General features: G+C 40.6%; 2 protein-coding genes across 3 annotated transcripts in view; one reads left to right on the forward strand and one right to left on the reverse strand.

The window, feature by feature from the left end:
• Positions 1 to 7178, forward strand: part of trmt1 (tRNA methyltransferase 1) — a 29046-nt gene extending 21868 nt beyond the window's left edge. Inside the window, exons 9-16 of one of the 2 annotated variants that reach the window (XM_034187357.1) lie at positions 28 to 97; positions 1216 to 1350; positions 2458 to 2543; positions 2671 to 2779; positions 3471 to 3547; positions 6097 to 6216; positions 6718 to 6832; positions 6968 to 7170. In XM_034187357.1, the coding sequence (XP_034043248.1) occupies positions 28 to 97; positions 1216 to 1350; positions 2458 to 2543; positions 2671 to 2779; positions 3471 to 3547; positions 6097 to 6216; positions 6718 to 6832; positions 6968 to 7036 (781 nt within the window). In that variant the 3' untranslated portion in view covers positions 7037 to 7170. Of the gene's footprint in view, positions 1 to 27; positions 98 to 1215; positions 1351 to 2457; positions 2544 to 2670; positions 2780 to 3470; positions 3548 to 6096; positions 6217 to 6717; positions 6833 to 6967 lie in introns of both variants that reach the window. The other variant, XM_034187356.1, reaches the window with a different exon arrangement.
• Positions 7179 to 7336: 158 nt separating this feature from the next.
• On the reverse strand, positions 7337 to 25965 carry man2b1 (mannosidase, alpha, class 2B, member 1). Its single transcript, XM_034187355.1, has 23 exons — positions 25850 to 25965; positions 24185 to 24287; positions 22998 to 23171; positions 19130 to 19323; positions 18266 to 18398; positions 17993 to 18138; positions 16591 to 16790; positions 16359 to 16479; positions 16179 to 16257; positions 15422 to 15531; positions 14830 to 14937; positions 14463 to 14579; positions 14201 to 14383; positions 13055 to 13152; positions 12841 to 12961; positions 12608 to 12726; positions 12377 to 12478; positions 11188 to 11275; positions 10969 to 11049; positions 9881 to 10105; positions 9332 to 9481; positions 8409 to 8511; positions 7337 to 8243 (listed from the first exon to the last, which is right to left on the reverse strand). The coding sequence occupies exons 1-23, from the start codon at positions 25952 to 25954 to the stop codon at positions 8140 to 8142; spliced, it is 2964 nt and encodes a 987-aa protein (XP_034043246.1). The 5' UTR covers positions 25955 to 25965; the 3' UTR covers positions 7337 to 8139.
• Positions 25966 to 26794: the final 829 nt, after the last annotated feature.

A 26794-nucleotide genomic window follows, 5' to 3' on the forward strand; every position in this document is an offset into this window, starting at 1 on the left:
GTTGTTAATAATTGTCTGTGATTTCAGTGTGAAATATTCGGCTGCCGTCGGACCCCCGGTCGGACCCGAGTGTGAACAATGTGGACAGAGACATCAGGTGTGTTTCTGTTTATTTAGCGTCTGGTTTTGACATTATAGGGTGGAACAATAAACTGAAACGGCGATATTTTACACACCGAACCATTAAAAGAAACCATGGGCTCTGCACCATCGACTGTGGCGCGTCATCACGTTCGATGCAAAGTAGAAACTTGAGACGGAATGTTCAGGATGTGCAAAGTGTAGATCATCACGTCAGAGTAATATTATTCCATCTTTCTGATCATATGAGGAATCTTGACAGGAACGTACCCACAGATGAAGTCATAACCAACACTGAGGGAGGCGCACCGTTACGCTCCGCGTTCACGTCAGATATCAAACACTTACACTTTCAGCCAATCAAACATTAAATATCGCTAAATCAGTGTGTAAAGAAATAAACGAAAAATAAATAAAGCAAAAAGTTTTCTCTTACAGTCAGTAAACTCTTAATAACTGATGTGAGATGAAACGACTAAAGGTCACTGTTGGGTTCATGTCTACATAATCTTCCTGCTTATCCACAGGATGGAGGTTCAGTGACTTAAAACACATTTTAAGGTGTGATGTAGCCGATGGAGTGACAGTGTTTTGTTGTAAAAAATTTTTATGTGAGAATTTGCTGATTGAAACTAGGTAGAAATACAGTACCGCTTTCATTCAGCAGATGGCGCAGTGTATTACAGACCGAGTGTTATGTGACGTCACCTCAGTTTCAAACAGTCATAAAAAAATAATGGTGAGCGGTGAGAAATTTTCCTGGAGATTAAATTGTGCAGTGATGAATATTCATGTTTGAAAACTTAAGGATGAGGGTAAATGAGTAATAAACTAACAAAAATGTAAAGAAATGTGTTTTACCTCAATTCTCTTCACCCATTAAACTTCTCAACTCACAAGATAAACTGACAAACGACATTTAAACGTACAAAGAAATGGTTTAAATGCTGGACAGAGTGATCGATTAATTTTAAACTGACGGTAATAAATGTGATTAATGTTCTGATTCATGATGCATGTTTGTGTAATTATGTATTGTAAGATTGTAACAATTTTCTTTTTTCTCTTCTGTTGATGACATCAGTTCTTTAAATGTACTAAAGCTGAATCCTGAATCTGTTCTTCTTTCTGTAGCTGGCCGGGCCCCTGTGGGCGGAGCCTATCCACGATGTGGAGTTCGTCCAGAGGGTTTTGTCTGCTGTCTCGACGAACCCGTCGCGATTTGGGACATCCAAACGCATAGAGGGAATACTGAGCATGGTTACCGAGGTGAGCGCGGGTAAAACAGGAAGTTAACGAGTACTTGCGTTCTGTTTACGTTAATCCCATTGCAGCACTCGTCTTGGACATCAGTTGTTTGCTTTAAAAAAGTTTGATTTCACATTTGTGTGATTATTTTTTATATTGGGTCAGAAAAGAAAATTAATTCCATGGAATCATCTAAAAACCATAAACGATGGCCACGTGCTTTTTATGCTCATATATATATATATATATATATATATATATATATATATATATATATGAACAAACTAAATAGAGTAAACTGATTTTTAACTGACGCTCACTTTCTTTTCATTTTCTCCAAACCGACTGAACTCTTTAAACATCAAAGTAAGTTCAGAAGACCGCAAATAGCCACATTTGAAGATCCATGGAGCGCTGCGATAGGTCGCTTGTGTGCACGTGCAGCTTTTGTAATATCCAGATGTAAAAGATGAGACCTGGGCAGTCAGACATTTCTGACACTGAAATTACAGGTCACGCTTAAATTTGATGAATCTTTCGAAAGAATTAGATTGTAGACCTGCCTGAGCGTAACTGTTCAACAGTTGACTGCAAATCATTCACAAGGGAACAAAAAAAAAAAAACAATAGACAAGAAAACAGGTCTCCGGAAACATGGGTGGTGCCAAGGTGTTACATTTCACCCATTTCCACACAAAACCCACCAAGATTAATTATGATATCAACGGGTGAAGATGTGTCGTAGGGCCGAGAAAAAAGAGCTACCGTAACTTAACGTACGAACAACTTGTCATTGGTATTCCCGTTCATGATCATCTCCTTCTGTCGCCAGCAGGTCAACCTTGTCTGCTCTCTCTGCCAAATCTAACAGCTCCTGCTTTCTGTTACCCGCAGTCAGAACATTCCTGTGTTTTAAATACTCTGATGCTATTAATCGTCCGTTTCTTGGCTGTGGCGTTAGTTCAATTACCTAAACATAGATTCCAAATGGCGTCGTCCGCAGTGCCCCTTAGTATCTTTGAATGTGACATTTTATTCTTTTTTTTTTAAACAGACAGGTTCAATATGTTTGTCAGATTGATGTTGATTAATGTCTTTTTGTTTTTCTGTATTAATTCTTTGTTTCAGGAGTTGCAGGATGTTCCTCTTTACTGCACGGTAGACAGTCTGAGCAGCACGATGCACTGCAACACTCCTCCTCTGCTTCAGTTCAGGTTAAAACACACAAACCTTCCTCCAACCGTGTGTGTGTGTGTGTGTGTGTCGGGTGAAACGTCTGCTTGAGCGTGCATGCTCAGGTAGCAGGTGTGCATGGCGAATGAAAGGTGTCACTCTCTGCAGGTCTGCTCTCCTCCACGCCGGCTTCAGGGTGTCGCTGTCTCACGCCTGTAAGAACGCCATCAAGACGGACGCGCCTCCTGCGGCCCTCTGGGACATCATGCGCTGCTGGGTGAGCGGCACTTAACCCCTTAACGCCTATTGTCGCATATATGCTACAATATTTGATTCAAATATGCAACATACCAAATTGACCAGTATGCCTGTTGTCGCAAATTTGCAACATACCATTATTATTATTATAACATTATAACATAAATTATTACCAAAATACCAAAATTACTATTTATTTTTTGTGCAAAAATGAAATTAATAATCTCAACATTATTTATCATCTACTTAAAGGCAAAAACACACACAAAACATTTTTTTTATATACAGCTATATAAATTCAGGCATTAAGGGGTTAAACAGAAAACATGCATAATTACTTTAGTGAGTGAATAATTGGTTAAAATGAGGTTAATGTATGATTTGTGAAAAGTGATAGAAGAATAATCAGTTTTACGTTTTTTGTTTTTGTTTTTTTTTAATTAAACACTGTTGAGGAGTTGGTGGACTCGGTTCAATTCCCCATCAGATAGGCAACTCACTAATGTGCCCTTAAGCAAGGTCCATCATTGTAAAGGTCTTTGAGCATCAGTATCAGAAATGCAGTCCGAAGATTTAAAGCAGCTATACCACTGAAAATAAAATGCAATTTAAAAAAAAAGTCAGTTTTGGGGCAGAAGAGAAAGATTTCAGAACATAACCCAACATTTTAATGTTGCATTAACTTTGCACCAATTGGCCATCTGCTGCAGGAGAAAACCAATCCCGTGAAGAGAGAGAAGCTGTCGGAAACAAGCCCCGCCTTCAAGATCCTCTCCAAAGAACCCAGGTGAGGCCAAGCCACAGCTCACAGCTGGTCAAGGTTGGGTAGGATTACTTTGAAATGTAATCCAAAAGTAATCAGATTACAAGTAATCCAAATGTATGTACATACGAGTACATACATGTAATCCACATGTATTCCTTCAAAGTAATCCTACCCAACCCTGCAGCTGGTGCATGCTGGGAGATCTCCCTGACATGCTTAGAAAGAAGAAGAAGAAGAAAAAAAAGAACGTTAAAAGTTCAGAAAATTCAAACAAAACCATTTCAGCAAAGTTTTGGCTACGAGGGAAATCTAAAGTCACATTTCACTGATCAGTCAGACCGGATTGCTGATGAACGACCAGGTTGTCTCTGTGTCATCAGGATGGATGTCAAGCTTTAAACTCACGGCAAATCAATCTGCAGATCCATATCAGAGCCACTGTGGCCAACCTGTGCAGAAAGGGAGAACACAAAAGAATTTAACAGAGACTAAATAAGAAAGAAAAATGTTGAAATTGATTCATAAATGAGACAATTCATTTCAACAAACCTGAAAAACTCAAAACAAATATTCTGTAAAGGTGACAAAAGTTAGGAAATAATGTTTTATGGGGGTGTTTTCAGTACTATTATTATTTTAAATATAACTGTAAATTTATGTATATCTATAAATACTAGAGCTCGTGTAAAACTCTGCTGTACCTGCATTAATGGTAACTGTTCACCAGGTGGCGATATTGCTCCATTTCAAGAACCTTGAGTTTTGGCTGCTGTGGGGAACAACGCCCAACCCGTTGCTTATACATACATATATATACAACCCCTGGCAAAAATTATGGAATCACCGGCCTCGGAGGATGTTCATTCAGTTGTTTAATTTTGTAGAAAAAAAGCAGATCACAGACATGACACAAAACTAAAGTCATTTCAAATGGCAACTTTCTGGCTTTAAGAAACACTATAAGAAATCAGGAAAAAAAATTGTGGCAGTCAGTAACAGTTACTTTTTTAGACCAAGCAGAGGGAAAAATTATGGAATCATGAAAACAAAAGAACGCTCCAACACATCACTAGTATTTTGTTGCACCACCTCTGGCTTTTATAACAGCTTGCAGTCTCTGAGGCATGGACTTAATGAGTGACAAACAGTACTCTTCATCAATCTGGCTCCAACTTTCTCTGATTGCTGTTGCCAGATCAGCTTTGCAGGTTGGAGCCTTGTCATGAACCATTTTCTTCAACTTCCACCAAAGATTTTCAGTTGGATTAAGATCTGGACTATTTGCAGGCCATGACATTTACCCTATGTGTTTTTTTTACAAGGAATGTTTTCAGTTTTTGTTCTATGGCAAGATGCATTATCATCTTGAAAAATGATTTCATCATCCCCAAACATCCTTTCAATTGATGGGATAAGAAAAGTGTCCAAAATATCAACGTAAACTTCTGCATTTATTGATGATGTAATGACAGCCATCTCCCCAGTGCCTTTACATGACATGCAGCCCATATCATCAATGACTGTGGAAATTTACATGTTGTCTTCAGGCAGTCATCTTTATAAATCTCATTGGAATGGCACCAAACAAAAGTTCCAGCATCATCACCTTGCCCAATGCAGATTCGAGATTCATCACTGAATATGACTTTCATCCAGTCATCCACAGTCCATGATTGATTTTCCTTAGCCCATTGTAACCTTGTTTTTTCCTGTTTAGGTGTTAATGATGGCTTTCGTTTAGCTTTTCTGTATGTAAATCCCATGTCCTTTAGGCGGTTTCTTACAGTTCGGTCACAGACATTGACTCCAGTTTCCTCCCATTCATTCCTCATTTGTTTTGTTGTGCATTTTCGATTTTTGAGACATATTGCTTTAAGTTTTCTGTCTTGACGCTTTGATGTCTTCCTTGGTCTACCAGTATGTTTGCCTTTAACAACCTTCCCATGTTGTTTGTATTTGGCCCAGAGTTTAGACACAGCTGACTGTGAACAACCAACATCTTTTGCAACATTGCGTGATGATTTACCCTCTTTTAAGAGTTTGATAATCCTCTCCTTTGTTTCAATTGACATCTCTCGTGTTGGAGCCATGATTCATGTCAGTCCACTTGGTGCAACAGCTCTCCAAGGTGTGATCACTCCTTTTTAGATGCAGACTAACGAGCAGATCTGATTTGATGCAGGTGTTAGTTTTGGGGATGAAAATTTACAGGGTGATTCCATAATTTATTCCTCAGAATTGAGTGAGTCCATATTTTTTTCCCTCTGCTTGGTCTAAAAAAGTAACCGTTACTGACTGCCACAATTATTTTTCCTGATTTCTTATAGTGTTTCTTAAAGCCAGAAAGTTGCCATTTGAAATGACTTAAGTTTTGTGTCATGTCTGTGATCTGCTTTTTTTCCTACAAAATTAAACAACTGAATGAACATCCTCCGAGGCCGGTGATTCCATCATTTTTGCCAGGGGTTGTATATATAGATAGCTAGATAGAGCATTGTACATAAATCTAAGGATTGTGTTAGTTTGTCTGCTGCTGTTTTTAATAGTGTTGCATTTTGTGACAAGTGCAGCCTGCAGGCCTGTTTCACTGTGCGAGCAGACGCCAACCCTCAGTCCCGTAAACGCCACCTGACCCGCTTCCAGGAGAATCCTCAGGCCTACTGGGGCCCCAAAGCTCGTGCCAAGACTGGGTAATGAACATAAAACATCCCCTCCAACAACAACAACAAAACACACACACACACACACACACACACACACACACAAAAAGCTCACAGTATCTCTTTGGAGGATCCATTAGCTTTAATTTTTGCAAGTTATGAGTTAAATTATGATCAGTTTTGTCATGATTGAAGGTGAGATTGACACCCTCATGTCAAATTTGTAAAAAGCCACTTTTCTGCCGTCACATAACTGAGGGGGAGGTGGGGGGACGTCATATGATGTAACAGGATTTGAATGAATTTTGGAGCGGATCTTGTCAGAGGAACCACGTTTTTTTTCCCTCCTATCATCTTTCATACTGCAGAAGAGAGTTTGTGACTGTTTCATAATTCACATTTCCAAAAAAAAACAACAACAAACCATTAGGCCTCGTTGATTTAGTGACCGGCGTGACTTCCTGTTCTCCCATCTGCTGATTGGCTGATCATGTCTAGCCCTGTGTTTTAATGGTTTGTCCTCTCCTGCAGCGGCGGAATCTCTACTGACCTGCACGACAAGAGCAGGAAGTGCCAAAATAAGCGGAAGAACCAGATGGGGGACTCCTCCGAGCTGAAGAACTTCCCCTGCAAGAGGTTCAAAGAGGTCAGTCTGGGTCGTGTTTAGCTTTTTAACGTCTGCACAAAAAGTAAAAATTAGTGGCGCCACCTGCTGGTGACTGAATCTTCTCAAGCAAATTCCACTCTGACTTCTGTTTTTGTTTTTTCTTCATCTTTCCAGGGAAAATGTACGTACGGCGACACATGCTGCTACTCCCACGAGCCGAAACATGAAGATAAAACAGAGTAACTGTTTCTTAGAATGACTTTTCTGTTTTATGACTTTTATTTTTGCAGTTGAATATTTCTGGCATTCAAAAGCAGCTGTGATTTTTTTTATTAAAAAATTAAAAGCTGTTATTCGTTTCATGCCAGAGTTTTGTTTTAGACTGGTTTTCAGTCCAATAAAGTCATTTGTGAAGTTGTGCCTAAAGTTTTACTACGAAACTGTTTAGTAATGAGGTTTAAGAATATTTTCAGAGATTACAGGCAGTAATTTGGATTCAGGGATTCGTGTTGGGGGTCTAGAACTTTTAACGGAAACTGACAGTGAATTCAAAGAGATTTATTTTTCTTAAAATGCACAAGTTTAAAATCATTTAACATCACATTCAGACTGAAATGGGTAAATTGCACATAGCATTGTACTGAAAGTCAGAACAAACTGGCACCAGTCACAGGAAAAGTGTCTCAAGGTGAAACGTGGTTCCAATGAGGAATGGAAAAAAGTTTCTAGTTTTTGTGCAAAAATTCACCAATTTTTCCCCACAGAAACCAAATGACATTTGATCGTAAGTAAGACCCTTCAGCTGCTCCCTTGTGTTTCACTCTGAGTCGCCACAGCAGATCCAAGGTGAATTTGCAGGTTGAATTGGCACAAGTTTTACACCGGATTCCCTTCTTGATGCAACTCCACATTACATGGAGAAATGTGGCAGGGGTGGGGTTTGAACCAGGAACCTTCTGCAGTAAGCCCTTGGCCACCACCCCTGCCCAAATGACATTTGATCATAAACAGCGTTTAGAGAAGTGCATTGTGACAACAGTTCTTGGGGGGGAAAAAAGATTCCTGTAATAAGAACAAGACCATAAGAACAAAATGTTTCTCCTCTTCACGCTGAAGAAAGAAAAATTTAATAAAGTTCGTCAACTCGCTACAGCTGGATATTTGGTTTCAATTCTCTGCAAAGAAAAGATTAAAATTTGTAAAAAAAAAAAGAAAAAAAAAACAACTCAGGAGGACTGCTGGTGATGTCGTCGTCGGCAATATGGCTCATTTCTGCATTTGCGCGGTGAAAAATCAGAACGCCCTCTGAAGGGTCCGTGCACGAGGACCAGGACACGTCTGATCGGTTATCTGAGCTCAACTCTCAGCAGGAAGGTCCGGATCTCCATAGGTTTCAGCGTCACCAACCATGCTGCGGTGCTGGCGTGCGATTTGTGCAGGAATGGCTCCTCTGAAAAACAGGTACATCCCAAAAAAAAAAAGTCAATTTTGAAGAGAACACGTTCCTTACATCAGTTTAACTGTCAAATCTTTTCCTTTAGAGGTGCAAGCTCAACGCTACAAAACATTCACGCTAAAGGTTTCACAATCCCTCAGTCCAGTTTAGGTTCCGTACCCGTCTGTGACATCCAGTGAAATCGCTTCATCTCTTCTTTCCACTGATTGGCTGACAGGTTGAGCTCAGACACGCCCACTACCTCCAGGGTAGAGAACAGCATCTGCACAGATGAGCAGAGACGAGGTGAGCTTCAACATTACAGGACCTCAAACGGCAACAAGTTAAAAGCTTTTTTTGAAAAAATAAATCTGATGTATTTTACAACTGCACAAAAAAAAAATTATTTTTTTCCCCACCAACAGTATTTAATCAGGTTACATCTTTTCACTTATATTAAAAAAAACAAACAAATTTAAAGTTGTGCAATATCCCACAATTATCTGCAGATCTAAACAAGCTTCACCCTTTAAAGGTGTAATGCTGCGTTCATGTCACCATCAGAAAAACCGTCAAAGCGGTCTTTATAGCAGAATTCCTGTCATCTGCAGGTGATGACATAATACCGCCATTTTTTAGTGATAACGTGCACAATAATTTGCTTCACTGACGGATACAACAGAGACTTAGCGTTTTGCACAGTGTAATATGAAAATGGGGAAACCCCGTCCGCCTCTGATGGCAGCTTAAAAAAAGGTAACTTTATGAGAGGTTAGAATTTAGAAGACACAAAGTGACAAAGACAATAAGAACTGTCACTTAAACTAGAAACCAGAGCATTAAATGTTAACACAATGACAAAATTCTACCACAATATATTCTCAAACATTTTCCATATTATTCATCCTCATTTTTGCTTAATTTTTTTTTTAAACAGATGTGTGAAAGAAGTTCTACTAATAATGTTAATTGTTACTGAAAATCTCCAGAATATTTGTGGAATCACAAAATCTGTCAAAAACACGTTCAAAGACTGAACAGGAAGTTGATTCAGCACTTGGTGCGGTTCCTGTCATGTGACGCAGTGTTGCCGTGGTGATCACCTGCAGGTCCACTGTGACGGGCTGCGAGTTCACTTTGCTCTCCCAAACCTGAAACTGATGCTCGAGACGAAGTAGCACCAAGTCTTTGTCCCACTGACTCAGTGTCAGCAGGTGGACAGCAGGGGGCAGCGCAGCCTGCAGCCCAGAGAACTGCAGACACAAATTCACCTTTACTGCACAACAAATACAAATCTTTTCTTCAAATACCAAACACAGATTAAAACAAACAAATAAATAAATAAACTACTTAACAAGATGCTTCATTTTAAGGGTCTCCATCAATTTGTGCCCCCCCCCCCCCCCCCCAAAAGAATAATTTAGCATTATTTTAAGAAATTACAACAACCAGTCTGGTCCTCAACTTCTAGAGCTGATCTTCTTTTAAATTAATTTCAAGCAGGTTGTTTTACTGTATTATCTTCTGGCAAAGGTTGAGGCATTAAAAATAAAGTTTCTAACAGCGGCCATCTGTTGATATCATAACTGTCATACAGATGATTATACTGGATTTGGATTAGTTCTGTCTTAAGCCTCCTCGTCCTCGCTCACCTCCAGTCTCGTCTTTGGGTGCAGGTCTCCATCCACAAATGTCAGCAGCGGCTGCAGTACCATTTCCTCTGCAAGGGGGCGGTGTACGTCAGAAGCGGTGGAAGGGTGGTCGAGGGTCAGCAGGAGACAGCCGCGAACAATCAGACCCTCAGGGAACATGGCAGAGGACTCATTGAGGGGCTCGCCCACACCACGAACATCATCGTAAAGGAGGCGGCGGTGAAGCTGACGAACAGTGAAATCAGGATAAAACAGATGGTGACAGTTTTTAGTTGCATTCACACAAAAATGCCAGTAAAACGGTTTCATATTATAGAGGGGTAAAACATTTTCTTATATTGAAAACAATTCCCTTTCTTGCTTGCAGTGTTGATAGACAAGAACAGACAGGAGTCTCCATGGACTCTGATGTTTGCGGATGACCCTGTGAACTGCACTGAGAGTAAAGAGGTGGCGATATGCTCTGGAGAGAAGGGGAATGAAGTTGGAGAAGACAGAGCGCGCGTGTGTGTGTGTGTGTGTATGAGTTGTAGCATGCTGCTGTTATAAGGAGTGGAAGTGGTGAGGGAAGATGAATTTAAATACTTGGGGGGCAACTGTCCAAAGTAAATGGTGAAGAAGAGAGACCAGCTATGTTGTACGGCTTACAGACAGTGGCACTTTTTTTTTTTTTTGAAAAAGAGGAGAGCTGAAGATGCTTTGATTTTCTTTGGGGGTGATGAGGATGGACAGGATGAGAATGAATGAGTATAAGAGAGGAGACAGATGGTTTGGAGGAGGGACCCAGGGTATATAGGGAGGAGGATGCTGAGGATGGAGGCCAAAGAGGAGGTTTATGGATCTGGTGATGGAGGACATGCAGGTGGTTGGAGAGACAAAGGAAGATGCAGAGGACAGGGTGAAACGACAGATGATTGGTTGTGGTGACCTCTAACGGGAGCAGCTGAAAGAAGTTAATTGTTTTACATTTCAGAGGCGTTCATGGAACCTTAAAGGTCAGTCTGTCTGAATGCATTGATCCTTGTGCAAATGGAAACGGACAAAGCTGAACTTTTAGTCTTTTTAAACATTAGCTAGAATGTTGTTACCATGATCTCCAGAGAGCCGTTGTGGATGCTGCTGCCTCCCTGAGAGCGATCCGTCACCACGGTGAGCTGATTCACGTCGTCCTGGAAACCAGACCACAAAAAAAAACTATCATGCCATTTGTGACTTTTTTTTTTTGCAACTCCGATAGCAAAATGTGTCAAACATGTCATACCCTGCATGAATCTTTTTATTATTTTTTTAAAACCCTTTAGACGTACATTGAGGAACGTGCGAGAGTTGATGGGATAATAGTTTCCAGCGATGGGCTCCGACTGCTTGAGCTTCCACGTGGGCCGAAAATCTTTCCTTTGAGATACAACAAAAACACACCTGAACAACCTCATGACACACAGACGTCAGGACGTGAAGAAATTCAGCTTTACGTTTTCTAATTACAGAGACACGCCTTCTCAATAATTTACGTGCACACAAAAATTAAAGCAATTACTGCTTTAAAATGATAAATGTCCCAGGGTTTAAAATCTGGGACTGTCAGAGCATCTATAAGTGGCCTCTGTGTACCTGTATGCGTGCATGTCCCTGACTTTGATCACACAGAAACTGGGGAGAGCTTACATTTGCTGTTTTGTATGTTTATGTTTTAAGGATGAACTCCACCAAAATGGCCCATTGATAGGACTAATATTATTGGAGAAACTACAGATTTTAGCTAACAACAGTGAACAATGGATGCTGATAATTACATTCTGGACTCACACACCATTCCAGCAGGGGGCATTAAATCATCCTTATATTAAAAGCGTCTGTGTGATTTTATTTAGTAAGTTCAATGTAAGTACATAATATAATTGTAAATACATAAAAAATACATGGATGACACAAAGTGAAAACACTTATTTCCACTGTGGTCCATTTAAAAATCAAATGACAAAACAGAAGTAAAAAAGAGTTCTAAAAATTGTTGTGGTCTAAGGTTCTAAAAACATTCTGGACTCACACACCATTCCAACTCATAAAAACCTTGCATAATTTATTACCACCCTTGAAAAATGTTAGCTTTTATTTATAAACATAATTTAATTTAACTTAATTTAATTTAATTTAACATAATTTAAATTTTATAAACAATGCAATCTGGAGCCCATAGATCCTCTCAGGCAACACGCTAGTCACTTTATACTTTCCAAAGAAATGCTTCTACTTACTGTAAGAATGTCACTAATCAAACTAAGTTTAAAAAAAAAAAAAAAAATCTGTTGGCATCACCAATAACTTAATTATAAAATATTATAACGTAAAATTTCTTGTCCCATCATAATGACAACCGTGTCTGGTATGAGTCATGATTATGCGCCTCATCAGGAATGTGTGTAAGAAGGGGGAAAGACTTAAGTCAATACGCTCTTTTTTCTTATTTTTTTATTTTTTAATTAAATGTGGGCGTACCTCCTCTGCAGCACCTCTCTGCCGTTTGAGTCTGTGTAGAACATTTCTGAGGATTTGATGTTGGTGTCCAGACGAGTGATCACCTCCTTCCCGAGATCATCACTAAACAAGACAAACTAGAAACTAAGTACAGGAACTTAAACATTCTGTCACTGCAGAAAGCCGACAGGACCTGGTTTTACTTTCTGTACTCTGATTGTGTGTGTGGTGTTTTTGTGTAGGTGTTCTCACTCTATGGGGATCGGCCCTATCGTCCACTCCATCTCCAGAGTTCTGCTGCCGGCGTACAGACGAACCACCTGAGACACCCAGGGAGCGAACCACTGCCGCACCTCCTGCACCACCGAGGTCTGAGGGGGGGCACAGAGAAGAACTGAGAACTGCAGTTACACAAGTATCAAACTGAGGCAACTCATCTTTGGGGAGCGAAAGTTGGCATTCTGAAGGATGTGAAGAGAAACCACCTGGATGCTCTCAGTCACGGCCGTCCTGCTGATGACAAAGGGAGTGGATGAGTTGGGTCTGAAGATGTACGCCCCCGAAGGCTGGATACTCTCAAAATTGTTCCCGTCACTGGCGTTATACCTGAAATGCACAAAGCACGGTCACACCTTCCAAAACTCACACACAGCGGAGTCGAGCCGTTCTAAAGTGTGTGTGTTTGTCACGGACACTGACCAATAGAAATTCTGCGTCAGCTTGATAGTCTGTTTGGTCTCCAGGTTCGTGAGGCCGCTCAAAAGGCCAGTGTCTGGGTCAAAGGTCACACGTACAAACTGGAACAAAAGCACAAAATGAATTTTTAAGATCTGATAATCTGATACTTCTAACGGGTTCTTTAAGAAAAGAAGTAGTAAAAAAAAAAAAAAAAAAAAAAATTTTTTTTCTTTAACCGTGGGGAAACAAAACAAGACAAAACAAAAAACCCACCAGTTTTTTTGTTGTTCAGAGACATTTAAATAATTTAACAAGAAAAACTGCTAAAGTTTGTTGTTCCATCATTTTATCAGTGGGATAAGAAGCTGAGGTACCAACATGCAGATCTGGGATTGATTCCTGGTCAAGATAGCCATCTGTGACTTTGGACAAAACACTTCATCTGCATTATCTCAACAGGCGTCAGCACCTATGGAGCACTTCTTCTTCATCTTCTTATGAGATGATTTGTTCACTTTCTATTTTCTTTGTGGCAAACTATTCATTTTTACAATAGGAATTATACATACAGCTTTTATTTTCCAAAAGCTCGAAACTAACTGTAGAATTACAAAGTGCTGTCAAAGTAACTTTGAAAAGTTACTTTTTTAGTTGCTTTATGTAGTTACTTTATTAGAAGCTGCCAAAAACTTGCAACTAATAAGTAATGTAACTAATAAGGTAACTAGTAATCGAACTTGGTTACTCTTAAGATTGAGCAATCAGCAAAGTAACTAATAGTTACTTTTCTGAGTACTAAATCTTAAGAGTAACCAAGTTCGATTACTAGTTACTTTATTAGTTGCATTCAGCAGCTGCCAACAAGCTGTCCACAGCTGCAAATGAAGTAACTGTAAAATATAACTGTATAAAATAACTTTTCAAAGTTACTTTGACAACACTGATTACAAACTACTTTTAAAGTGTGTGTGTGTGTGTATAACTTAACACTAAATTTAAAATGCCCTGATAACTAGCAAAACTACTTTCTCAGATTTAGTTGGTTTAAATTCAAAGTCTAAAATTCTGAGCTCCTTTTGTTACATCTGTCCACAATCTGAATCCAGATTCCACCGTCTCACTAATATTTGGTTTAAAAAGCCTAACAGAGTACCGCTGAGTGAGCACCTTGTTCTCGATGGCGGTGGGCGCTTGGCGCTGTGAGGAGGTGGGAGGAGGTCTGTACCGAAGGAGGGACACGGAGTAGGTGCTGAAGCCCAGAGGAGGAGCCTGAACCTGGAAGAGCAGCTCGTTGACAGCAAAGCCCCGGTTCCTTCGGACCTCTTTGGTGGATTTGGACACCGGAACCACCTGAGATGGAAAACACAGTCGCTAATGAGTTACTGACGCTGGTCTGAAATCAGTCTTCAGTTAACGGCACCGCACTGACCTGAGAGTCCACAGCTTTCCCGTTGGCATCGGTTACAGCGTACGAGGTCCCGTTGACCGGCAGCCTGACGGGCCAGGTGACGGGCCGAGCGAGCGGGTTGTACACAGTGACAGAGAACTGAGAGAGTCAGAACCAAGCTTCAATCAGAAACAACATATTTAATTAATCTGCAATGAAACGAGAACCAAGAACTAACACAGGGATTCAAAAGGTATTAACACGTTCACCTGCTCATAACGACAAACCAACAGAGCTGCGAAGAAACAACGTAAAATTAACCAAATTAATTTAAAAGCAACTTTTTTTCTGACATTGGGATTTTTTTTTTTTCTCCTCACAAAGTTAGTAAGACGAGCTCCTCCAGTACCTTTTTGCTGGACTCCGTCAGGGGACAAACACTGATGTTGAGGTTGTCGCAGTAGAATCGGTGAGCCGTGGATCTGCTGAGAGCAGACAGACTGTTGCTGATCAAAACCTAAACAAAACAAAAATGACAAAACTCACTACGCCTCCTTCCATGTTTCAGGCAAACAATTACACCAAAAACACACCCGCTTCACACTAACACGTCATGACCTAAAAGGCCATCGGGGGGTGATCTACGTTAACGCCTTGAACTCCCATGGCACCTAACCACAACTCCACCACCTGGAAACTTGTGGGATGGTAATTCTATGGTAACGGAATAACAATGACAGCAGCATCTGGCCATATTTTAGCTTGTCATTAAAACTCTTCATCACCTAAAACTGCCGAGGAGGTCATTTTTCTTTTTTGTTATTCTATAGTTGAAGAAACGTGTTACTACACAGTTTTTTTTTTAAGTGTGTTTAAGCAGCGAGGTCACCTGGCTGCACTCCTGCATAGATGTTTTCAAAATGTCTGTCAAACATGAAAGATGCAGTACAAATACTGCACCGGTTTTACAGTACGATAAAGAAGTGGGCTCTGTGATGTACCTGACACGGTTCCCAGCCATTGGCCAGAATCTTGGCGTAGTCATTGGCAACATGCTGCTTCTCCGTGCCGGACACCGCGTCATGATGCTGAGCCACTCCCATCGCCTTCTCTGCCAATCAACACGAAATAATAACCATATATTCAAAACGCAACAGTCCTGATAGTCTTTCCTTAGCTGCTCCTAAGTCCTAGTGGGGGTGCTGTTTCATCAAAGTTCAAATAACATGGAAATCAACAAGAGTAATTACAGCAGCATTAATTAATGGAGATAAGACATTTCAGAGAATTACAAGATTTCAATCTTGTTGCGTTTTATACTAAACTTGATTGATATGGCGTATTTGATAATTGATGCTAAACATTACAAAGTTAGCATCAAGTGAACACTAGTATTTCACTGCCATTAACGGGACAACGTGTGATTGATTATATATATATATATATATATATATATATATATATATATATATGCTAACTGTGTTTAGTGTGAATACATGTGATAATATTCTCTCAGCCAAACATCATGTGCAGTATAAATATCAATATGCAGTATCTTTGTAAAGCTGGTCATTCACGATAAACTTTGATCTACAAATTTAAAAACTTTCTGGAGTCAGACAAAATTAAATCTCTTATTTCACACGCACCACTTCTGCATTAATCTCCATGAAATGTGGCTCATAGATTTTTGAGAAATATGGGTAGCAAACATACAAACATGAGCTGCATTTAAAAAAAAAAAAAAAAAAATCTCACTCAAGGTCTGGCTGGTGCCCTGTCCAAAGGGTCCCTTCCTGGACACCGGCCCTCCAAGGACCTCCAGCTGGTTACACACCTGCATAAATATAAAAACCCATAGTTTACAATTCGAGATCTGTGAGTGACTTTACAAGAAAACCTTCCCCACGTCAGGATCTAGGAGCAGCTTCAGCTGACCTGCAGGTTGCCGTTGCTGACCCTCTCGTAGCGTTTCAGTGCCGGTCGGCTGGTGAAGTATCCCGTCCAAAAATCATGAGCGTTATCCGCATATGGGAAGAAATCATCTGTTTTCAAAGTCCTGAGTAGACAAAAAAAAAAAAAAAAAACCCCACAAGATTGTTTTCTACGATGTGCTACCAGCTGAGGTGGCGACGTCATTACTTCACTCTACTGTTAAACGTCAGTTTACCAGGTGAGGTTTGCTCGGTGCAGTTCCTGGAGGTAACAGGAGGGGGTGGAGTAGAGCACATTGACTTTGCTGCCTTTCACTTGTCGAGCGTTAACGTAGTGGATCAGCTTGTCCAGGTTCTTGTACCACAGATTGGCGTTTTCATACTGGAAGTCTGAGCCCATGGTCATGATGATGTGGTTGGTCTTATAAACCAAAGCCTAAAAGACAAAGAAAAACTTTTAAATAGGCAAAAATGAAAAAAAAGTGGCCCAATAAGCAATAAAATACAGTGTCCAAAGTCGTGGTCGCTATTATACAAGCTGACCATGAAGCGTCATGTCCTTTTATACAATTCTGCACTATGGAAGTTTCAAAACTGACCGAAATATGGAGCAGATAAGGTTGAGTTGTAAAGGAAATACACTTGATTCCCATGACTATTAATTTATTACTGGTAGGTGCAGCACTACATGCTAGCAAGCCATCATGGTACATTAACTAATAGACACAACGTTGTCTTCTGGCGGCAGCTTATCACATTAGCTAGCCATTATACATCATGTAATTCAATAATAACCACAATAAAGCTGTTCTAAAAACAACATGAAGCCACAAATGGGCAAATCCACCACCCAACTGAGGACAATTTAGGACTGGATAACATAAATATTAAGGTAATCTGGAATCCAGTGGCAGTCAGTTGTAAGTTGGGTCAAAATTTTGTGCATCTAACTCAAGTATTGCAGTCTGTTAGAGCAAAAAATATGATCATGCAATCATTTACTCTGTGACCCAATTAAATATGCAACTCGGGTCTAAGGTGAACGTTTCCCCTCACTGGGGAAAATCACGTGGCAAGTTTAGTTTATTTGGGCCTAAGAACTTTGGAGATATAATGGAAAATGTTCAAAAGTGGATAGTGCTCTTGACGACATCCCCCACCGATACTTTGGATGGGAAAGGGATATTAATGGAAAGTGAAAACAATCCCTTCATCCACTTGTTAACCGATTACCTGGCTAGTGGTCATCCTAGTGTACTCTAGGACCTTCCCACTAGTCCTAAGGTACACTAGTCCTAGTTAGGGTAAACTTTAAAATCCAGCCCCGCCCATATCAATACCTCATACAAATAAAATCCATACTGTCAATCCTTAACCAATCAAAACCTGAAACCACTGAAGGAATCTTCTAGAAAATAAGAAGAAATGAAAATAGACTGCAACTAAATACTACAAATACTTTTTGGCAGTTTCACTGTGCATATATGTCAATTACTAAATAAAATATAAATGTTATGTTTAAAATTGTGCATTTTTTTTTTCCCTTTTTGTTATTGTTGTTGTTCAAGGTGATCACCACAAATCTTTTTTTTTTTTTACAAATTAACCACTTCAAAATATGAGCATGTGCATCTTTACCTGGTTATTGGCGATAGTAAGGAAGCGAGCAACCACATCGTCAACGTTGTAGTCCTCCAGGTCAGGGTCATCTCTGATTGGTGGGTCGTGACAACTCTGGTCCCAGCAGAAGCCGTCAGGGGGGTTGTAGCCGTTTGGTAGGATACCTGTAGGTTAAAAAGGGCAAATGTATCAACCTTCATATGAACAAAAATACTTCCTCATGTGTGTTGCTGAACTATTTAAAACATCTGTGTTTGTTTGTGAGGGTTTTTTTTTGTTGTTTTTTTTTACCAGTGAAGAGGTCAGCCATCGGGGGCGTGAGGCTGTCGGAGGCCCTCCACAGGAGCTCCTGATCCTTTTCAGCCATCCTACGGCCCCGGTCCTGGTAGTCCAGACGACCGAAGAAGAACCCATCAAACCCCATCTGCAAAAGAAACACAGAACCACACAGAGTAGAATCCTGAACTCACACAGTAACAACTCCAATAAACATGTTGGAACGTGTACTGCACACAGAAGTAAGAGAGTTAGCCAAAAAAAAAAAAAAAAAAAAAAGGTCCAGTATCTTAAATGTGCTGTGAACAGCATTTTATACATCAATACAGCAGCCAAAAACTATGTGCTATGTAAATAACAGGTTAATGATGTCCTGTGCAGAGAATAAAGCAACACTCCCTCTGTGCCCTGAGCTTTTCCATCCTGTCTGCAGTCTCAGTCTGCCTGCATGCGCATGAGATTTTCACATGTGCATGAGAGTTGTCCTCTGTGAAACACTCGCACCTCCTCATGTTTCTAAAGAGACAACAGTACTTGGGACTGACTGTACAGCCACAAATTATTAGTTTGTTTTTTTGGTTCAAGATGGCAAACAGCAGCAACTTTCCAGAAACCCACCCAACAATCACATTTAGAGGCTCAAAATTCATCAGACCAAGAATATGGTCAGACTGATATCTACAGACATCTGCCTTTTCCCACACAGAGAACTGTGAGACCCGTTAAAAGGTTCCATCTGCAATTTCTTCTGCTCACTGTAGCAGAGGGAGGATTGAGTGGGAGTGGCTGAGGAGGATCATGGGCCAAATTTAAAGTTATCTCTGATCATAAATAGCTAGTGGGCCTCGTGTTTGAAATGGGTGCTATAAGGCAAATTACCTGGGCAAACATAGAGGCATGCTCACGGGCATGGCCAAATGGGTCAATGTGCCATGCGACTCGGGGCCGACCGCAAGGACCGAACGTCTCGTTGAGGAACCTGAGGCCCAGAGTCATCTGGTCAATGACAGCACTGTAGTGGGTGGTGGCCTCGTCACTCATACACCAACCGCCATTTACAAACTCCAGGCGGCCTGTGAAAGAAGGGCAGGGTTTGAGGATTTTAATCAGCACATTATGGTAAAACACTTGTATAACATACACGGCTGTCAAGTTAACCCTCTGGAGTCGACTGACACGCCTCCGCGTCAAAGTCACATGACTGAATTAAGCGGCCATAACCCCCATACTGCTCCACTCTGAATCTCGCTTTCAATGAGTGTTGAATGGGCGGACTTCAACCTATATACCAGTTTTTAAATTTTGTTAATAGGCTAAGTATAACTTGAATTATGATTAATAATTTACACAATGCTTTTTCCTGAATATTATGGTCACTTTTGCTGCACGTTTTTGAAGAAACTCGCAGCAAACAGGAGTGTCATTTCTTTGTCCAGCTGCAGGAGAGACGGGGTGGGAAGAAACACGACTTCCACTTTATCATTGGTGGAAAACCCATGAGCTAAACCAATGAAAAATCACCAAGCCCACGGGTAGCTGATGACAGACCACAGACCCCACGTGGATCTGCTTGTGGGTGTGCGCTTCAAGCAGGATGCGCGTGAACGGGAGTTTTTCTTCCTTCTCTCCTGTGCCCGTAGCAACTACAAGTAAAAAAACAAAGTAAAACACAAATTTCTCTTTTTCACTGGTGGAAAATGCACGATCTAAGCCAATAAACAATGATCCCCAATCCATGTAATTTGGTTGCTGAGGGAAGGAAAATTGTAATTTGGGCACAGAGAGAGAAAAGCAGACAGCGGTCAGAGAGTTTTGAATATTGAGAGATTTGTCATATTTGGCATGTTTGGAGTGTTTATTTAGTCTGTCGTAGAGTGTATTTAGTGTTTGTGGTTAGTGTGTAGTGTTGTCACTTTTTTGTTTTGTGCATCAAAATAATGAATGTGGAGCAAGTCCTTCAACTCTTTTAGTGAACTGGATGGAGATGATGTGCGGAGCGCGTTGTTAGAGTCTGAACCAGAGTCAGGATTCTGATGATGATCCCTCCATTGGTCTGGACGAACAACGATAGCAGGTGGCTCCACCGACGTGTGCATGGAGATCTGCACAGAGGACTGGACCGCGTGCTTCTGTTTTGAGATCTAGATCTAGCTGTCCTTTCGCACATGCAGCACAGCCAAACCCCAGCACCAACTCCTAGAACATGGAGGAGGATATGCACTGTCCCAGCAGTAAGCAGGTTCCAGCCACGGAGAACACCAGGAGTCCAGATAGAGACACTTTCCCCCCAAAGTCCAAAAGACCTTTTTCTATTGTTTTTTGGCAACTGACACAGTCAGGACAATCTGCACCAACACCAGGAAAAATGATGCAAAAAATAAGGAATTATAGAAAAAATACAAGTTGACTGATATTGAAATGGAAGAGCTGTACAACTTTTTTTTGGGCTTCTGATGTTCATGTCATTGGTGTCTCTGCCAAGTCTCCAGGACCACTGGAACAAAATCATATTTTGTCTGTGCCCCTTCCAGCTAAAGTAATGACCAGAGACAGGTTTGGATCCATATTTTGGAACATCCACCTCAGTGATCCAGATAAGGATGTAAAAAATTACAGAAAAAAGGGAACACCAGACCATGACAAACTGTTTAGAGTCAGACCTCTTTATGATGACATCCTCAGTGCCTACGAGGCTTATTACCACCCCGGGAGGGAGCTGGCAGTGGATGAAAGAATGGTGGCAATGAAGGCAAAAACTGGCATGACACAACACACAAAGGACAAGCAAACTAAATGGAGGATGAAACTTTTTGTATTGGCTGAGTCAAGCAGTGGCTACACCATCACGTTTACCATCCACACTGAGAAGACTGTGACCACAAGAGAGCACAGGCTGCCCTATGATGTGGTCATGAGTCTTATTCAGCCATCCTGTCTCAAGACTGGGTACCATATTTACATGGACAATTTTTAGATCAGTCCCGAACTGTTCATGGACCTGGTCAACATGAAGTCTGGAGCATGTTGCACCTAAAGGGACAATAGGAAAGGATGCCCCAGAGGGAGGGCAAATGCTCTCATGAAAAAAATGTGCAAGAGGATCTGTGAGATGGATGGGAGAGGGGCCTCTTGTGTTTGTGGTGGATGTACAAGCGGGAGGTGTCCATGTGCTCCACCATCCATCCTGCATGTTCAGGTGAGATGGTGTGGAGAAGGGTGAAGGATGGAAAGAATGGATGCTGGACAGTGAACAACATTCCATGTCCTACCCCAGTCATGGCCTATAATAAAAACATGGGTGGAGTCGGCCTGTCCGACCAGTTCATCTGGTACTACTCCACCCACAGAAAAACTGCCCGCTGGTACAGGAGTGTGTTGCTGTACTTCCTTGACACTGCAACCACAAATGCATTCTTCTTGCACCATGAGATCAGCAGTGTCAAGCAAGTGTAGCCTATGACACACAAAGACTTTATGGTGGAGCTGGTGTCTCAGCTTTGTGGCACAGACAAGACAGGTGTCCCCCAGAGCAGGAGCCACAATCATGTTCCTGTGCCAACTGCGACAGGCACAAATCCTAGTCAAAAAGCCACCAGAGGCAGATGAGGTGCCAACGCTGCCTACAGGTGGACAACAAGAGGAGTGACACACCCTGGTAGTATCAGGACTGTGATGTGTCCGTGTCTTATGTTGGACAGGAATTATTATTATTATTATTATTTTTTTTTTTGGAGCGGCACAAATAATTTGCGTTGCATCTTATTTTGACCGCTGTTTGTTTTGTAAATAGTATAGCATTAGCATTTCTTGCACTACACTTGTACATACGTTTTTGAAATTTACAATTTATATCCATCCATCCATCCATTTTCTTCTGCTTTATCCGGAGTCGGGTCGCGAGGGCAGCAGCTCAAGCAAAGCCGCCCAGACCTCCCAATCCACACACACCTCCCCCAGCTCCTCCAGGGGAACCCCAAGGCATTCCAAAGCCAGCCGAGAGACGTAGTCCCTCCAGCGTGTCCTGGGTCTTCCCCGGGGCCTCCTCCCAATGGGACGTGCCCGGAACACCTCTCCAGCGAGGCGTCAATTCTAAATCGTATTGTGACATCTGACTTTAAAAAAAAACAAAAAACAAAAAAACACACACCTGTAGCATTCCCTGCATTTTATGTAAATAGTTGTATGTAACTTTGTTTGCTACATTTGTACACATTTTTGAAATTTACAATTTATATTTACATTTTAAGTTATAAAAATGGTGTTAAACATGTTTGTGGTTTTCACAGTCAAAAAAACAAACTTTTTTGTACTCGGATTTTATGTTTTTGTGTGAATTTAGGTTCACTGTGTTAATAAAGTACATCAGAATGAAAGAAAAACCATGAAGTGACACAGGTGAGGATGTGCTGAAAAAAAATGACACCAAACAAGGCCTGGTAAATTATGAAAGTAAAACCAAAAGTAATCAAAAACACCAAATTATATCCTGGATTCCAGAGGGTTAAATCAATGATAAAATCTCTGAAAACTGTTTAACTGCCAATGTTTGCAAGGATTAGATTTAAAAATCTAAATTTTGCTCTGAAGTGACAATAAAAAGGTAAAACAAACTCCACAGTTTTGTCTCCAAATTATCCATCCATCCATTTTCTTCCGCTTTATCCGGAGTCGGGTCGCGGGGTGGTTATAAACACCGACATGTTTGTACATAACAATAATATTAATAAAAGGATTTGACGGACACGACCTTCATTAACCAGCTGTTTGACTGTCTGCTGCATGCTGAAGCTCTGCTGTTTCCACCAGCGGTAGAAGAACGCCGTCTCCACATAGATGAACCGTCGGTCCGGATTCTTCAGCAGCTGATCCACCACTGAGTCCAGGATGTACTGCACGCCGGCGTGCTGAATGTCATTACGGTCTAACGTGCAAACAGACGCACAGAAGAATGAAAGACGAAGATAAAGAGACAAATTATTATTAACTCCACATGCAGCTCAGGATTTTTCAACATGCATCCAACAAACAGACAAAACAAATCTTAGATTAAGAGACACCGACAATAAATCATAAAAAACAACCTACTTCATGGAACCAGATGTGAAAGTTTTATGGTAATTTGGGGTGACTGAGTAATAGTCGGCTGTTTTAATGGTGAAGCCCATCAACAGTCATTTTTACCCGATGCTAAAATATGGCCATCGGGTATTGCGAAGACTGTGTCTGTCCGTCTGTGCGCAGCATAACTCCAGTCCTATTACTGCCAGGGTCTTCAAATTCACAGGGAATATACCTGGGACCCAGACCTTGTGTACCAGATGTAATAAATGATGCTGGATTTTTTTTTTTTATTGCTGTTATTATTTTTAATTTTCATTCCATGGTTTAAATAATGGTTATTATTTTTGTTTCCAAATTTCTTCCAATTGCGTTGAAAGCAACATATTAGCTTGCATTTAACTTCCCCTGCTGGCTGTTGGCAGACATGATGCATCATTTCCTGTCCCTCATCAATCTGCACAGAGCTCGACTAGAGGTCTATCGATGTGGAGATCAAACGCCTTTGACCACAAATTTATTTTTGCTCTCCCAATATGACTACAGAAATAAACCTGGGTTCTTCAAGTCGTGCCAGTATTCTTTGTTTGAGTCAGCACCTGAACACAACACGGTGTCGCTGGACGTGCCGGCTACACTTGGACAAGTTCAAAGATGGGGAACTTTGATCTATTCTAAGGGTTCAAAAGGTCACATTATTTCTACACACTCTTCACCGATTACATGCTCATACGGTCCAGAGTATTTTAGCATTGCATTATAACATTTATCATTATTACTACAATGGCACTTTGTATAACACAATAACATTATAATAAACGGATAACATGAGCAACATAGATTGAAAGAAATCGTTTTACTTGATGTAACACCGACCTCCGTAGTAGTACTGATCCACGGTCTTCAGCCAGCCGACGTCATCGTGTGTGTGAGGCACCAGGTGGACGTTCAGCATGGCGGCTTTGGTAGGATGACATGACTGCAAACACAAATCCAACATCATTTTGTCACTTTTGGACAACGTATTGATTTCAAATCAATATTTTATCTTTTTGGAGACACGTGTTGCTGCACTGGACAATCCCTTTTATTATCCTGTTGATTTTTTTAAACAATCAATAGCGTTTATCTAATTTTGACCAGACAAAAGTCTAACCGTGTTCTGCTTAAAACCATGTTTGAAGCACTTTGAACTTTACTGTATGTTGCAATCAACCTGTCCAGACTTCCCTCTTAAACTGTTCAAAACACATCTGAACGGGTTTAAAGTCTGTTTATAACCATCCACCTTTTGTGCAGCACAGATAATAAAGATTTGTAATGATTTTCAAACAGTAAAAAAAGATTAATTGAAAATGTACATGTATCCATCCCCTGACCTGGATAAAGAAAAGTAGCTGTAATCGAATTGGCTTTATTGTTATCGTACAGGGAGGTACAATGAAACTGCAGGTGGTCCTGCAGAGCTACTGTACACCACTAAAAGTAAAAGTGATATACAGGACCACTGAATGTTTGGACACACTTTCCCCCTTTAATTGAATGGGAAAGGGTGTCCAAAATTTTGACTGGTAGTGTGTGTCTACATACAATATGTGTGTGTAGATATATGCCACTGTCCAAATACTTTTGGACTGGAAGGCACATATTAGTGTCTTTTTGGCATAGAACACTTTAAAACAAGTGAAGTGGTTTAAATATTTAAAAAAACATAAAAACAAAACAAACAAACAAACAACAACAAAACCCCCAGCAAAATCATCACACTTGAGAAGTGGAAACAAATCAAAAAAATGTCTTAGTTGAAAAATGATTTAATTGACAAAAAAACAAACAAACAAATAAATAAATGAATAAATAAATAAATAAAAATCACACTGACTCCACAAAAAGAATTTTGACTTATCGAACAAAAATACCAAAAATTAGTTTCAGTTTGTTGGCAGGGGTGGAGGCCAAGTGGTTAATGCGCTTGGTTTCAGTTCAGAAGGTTCCGGGTTCAAATCCCACCACTGCCACATTTCTCCATGTAATGTGGAGTTGCGTCAGGAAGGGCATCCGGCGTAAAACTTGTGCCAATTCAACATGCAGATCCACCTTGGATTTGCTGTGGCGACCCCGAGTGCAAACAAGGGAGCAGCCGAAGGGACTTACTAGTTTCAGTTTGTTGGCTGTTTGGTGTTTTACACTAATTTACAAATTAGCAAATTAATCACACTGGAATGTTTTTGGTTTTATATATTTTTGAGACAGAGAGAAAAGACATTTGACTTTTCACATGAGCATTTTCCAGACAAACCAACAGGACAGGTTATAGTTAAAAAATTATCCAGTGGTTTAGTGTGGAATTTATTTTGCACTGCAGTTCTGTATTTGAAACATAACGTGATTAAAAATGTAATAAAATTCCACTTTATGATCTCGCTTCCTCAAAAGAGTTAGAGAAATCACAAAGTTCAAGTTACAAACATGAAAACGTCACTTAAATAAAAGTGTTCACTTTAAAGAGATAAAACTGGTAGAAGGTGAAAAGTATCTGACCTCATAACCGCAGGTTGCCGTTTTTGTTCTTTCTGGACTGAGAGGAAAAGGAAAAACATTAGAATTAAAGAGAAAAACTGTCAGAAACCAGAATCGGGCTGCCATGTTTGAAAGAACAGAACGTCACAAGACAAGTGTTTATATTTGTCGGGTCACGTGATCAGAGCAAAGAACGCTGGCTAATCCCTGAGTAAAGGCTGTCAGGATGTCTAATCCCTGATTAAAGACTGATAGGATGACTACTACCATATTAAAAGCTGTCAAGGTGTCTAATCCCAGAGTAAAAGCTGTCAAGATACCTAATTCCAAAGTAAAGGCTGTCTGGGTGTCTAATCCCTGTGTAAAACTGTCAGCATGTGTAATTCCATAGTAAAGGATGCCAGGGTGTCTAATCCCAGAGTAAAAGCTGTCAAGATATCTAATTCCAAAGTAAAGGCTGTCTGGGTGTCTAATCCCTGTGTAAAACTGTCAGCATGTGTAATTCCAGAGTAAAGGATGCCAGGGTGTCTAATCCCAGAGTAAAAGCTGTCAAGATATCTAATTCCAAAGTAAGGCTGTCTGGGTGTCTAATCCCTGTGTAAAATTGTCAGCATGTGTAATTCCATAGTAAAGAATGTCAGGGTGTCTAATCCCAGAGTAAAAGATGTCAAGATACCTAATTCCAAAGTAAAGGCTGTCTAGGTGTCTAATCCCTGTGTAAAACTGTCAGCATGTGTAATTCCAGACTAAAGGATGTCAGGGTGTCTAATCCCAGAGTGAAATATGTTGTGGTGTCTAATACCAAAGTAAGGGCTGTTAGGTTGTCTAATCTCAGTGTAAAGGCTGTCAGAGTGTTTAATCCCAGAGTGAAGGTTGTCAGGGTGTCTAATCCCTGAGTAAAACTGTCAGGATGTCTAATTCTAGAGTAAAGGCTGTCAGGGTGTTTAATTCCAGGGTAAAGGCTGT

The sequence above is a fragment of the Thalassophryne amazonica genome, chromosome 15 (assembly GCF_902500255.1).
Source record: "Thalassophryne amazonica chromosome 15, fThaAma1.1, whole genome shotgun sequence".
Taxonomy (NCBI): Eukaryota; Metazoa; Chordata; class Actinopteri; order Batrachoidiformes; family Batrachoididae; genus Thalassophryne; species Thalassophryne amazonica.

Coding starts and splice junctions, on each gene's coding strand:
- man2b1 (XM_034187355.1), bottom strand. CDS start 25,954: ATGGCAGCCCGATTCTGGTTTCTGACAGTTTTTCTCTTTAATTCTAAT. Junction 13,153..14,200: donor CCACCGCCATCGAGAACAAG/GTGCTCACTCAG, acceptor CTTTTGTTCCAG/TTTGTACGTGTGACCTTTGA. Junction 12,962..13,054: donor CTGACGCAGAATTTCTATTG/GTCAGTGTCCGT, acceptor TGTGCATTTCAG/GTATAACGCCAGTGACGGGA.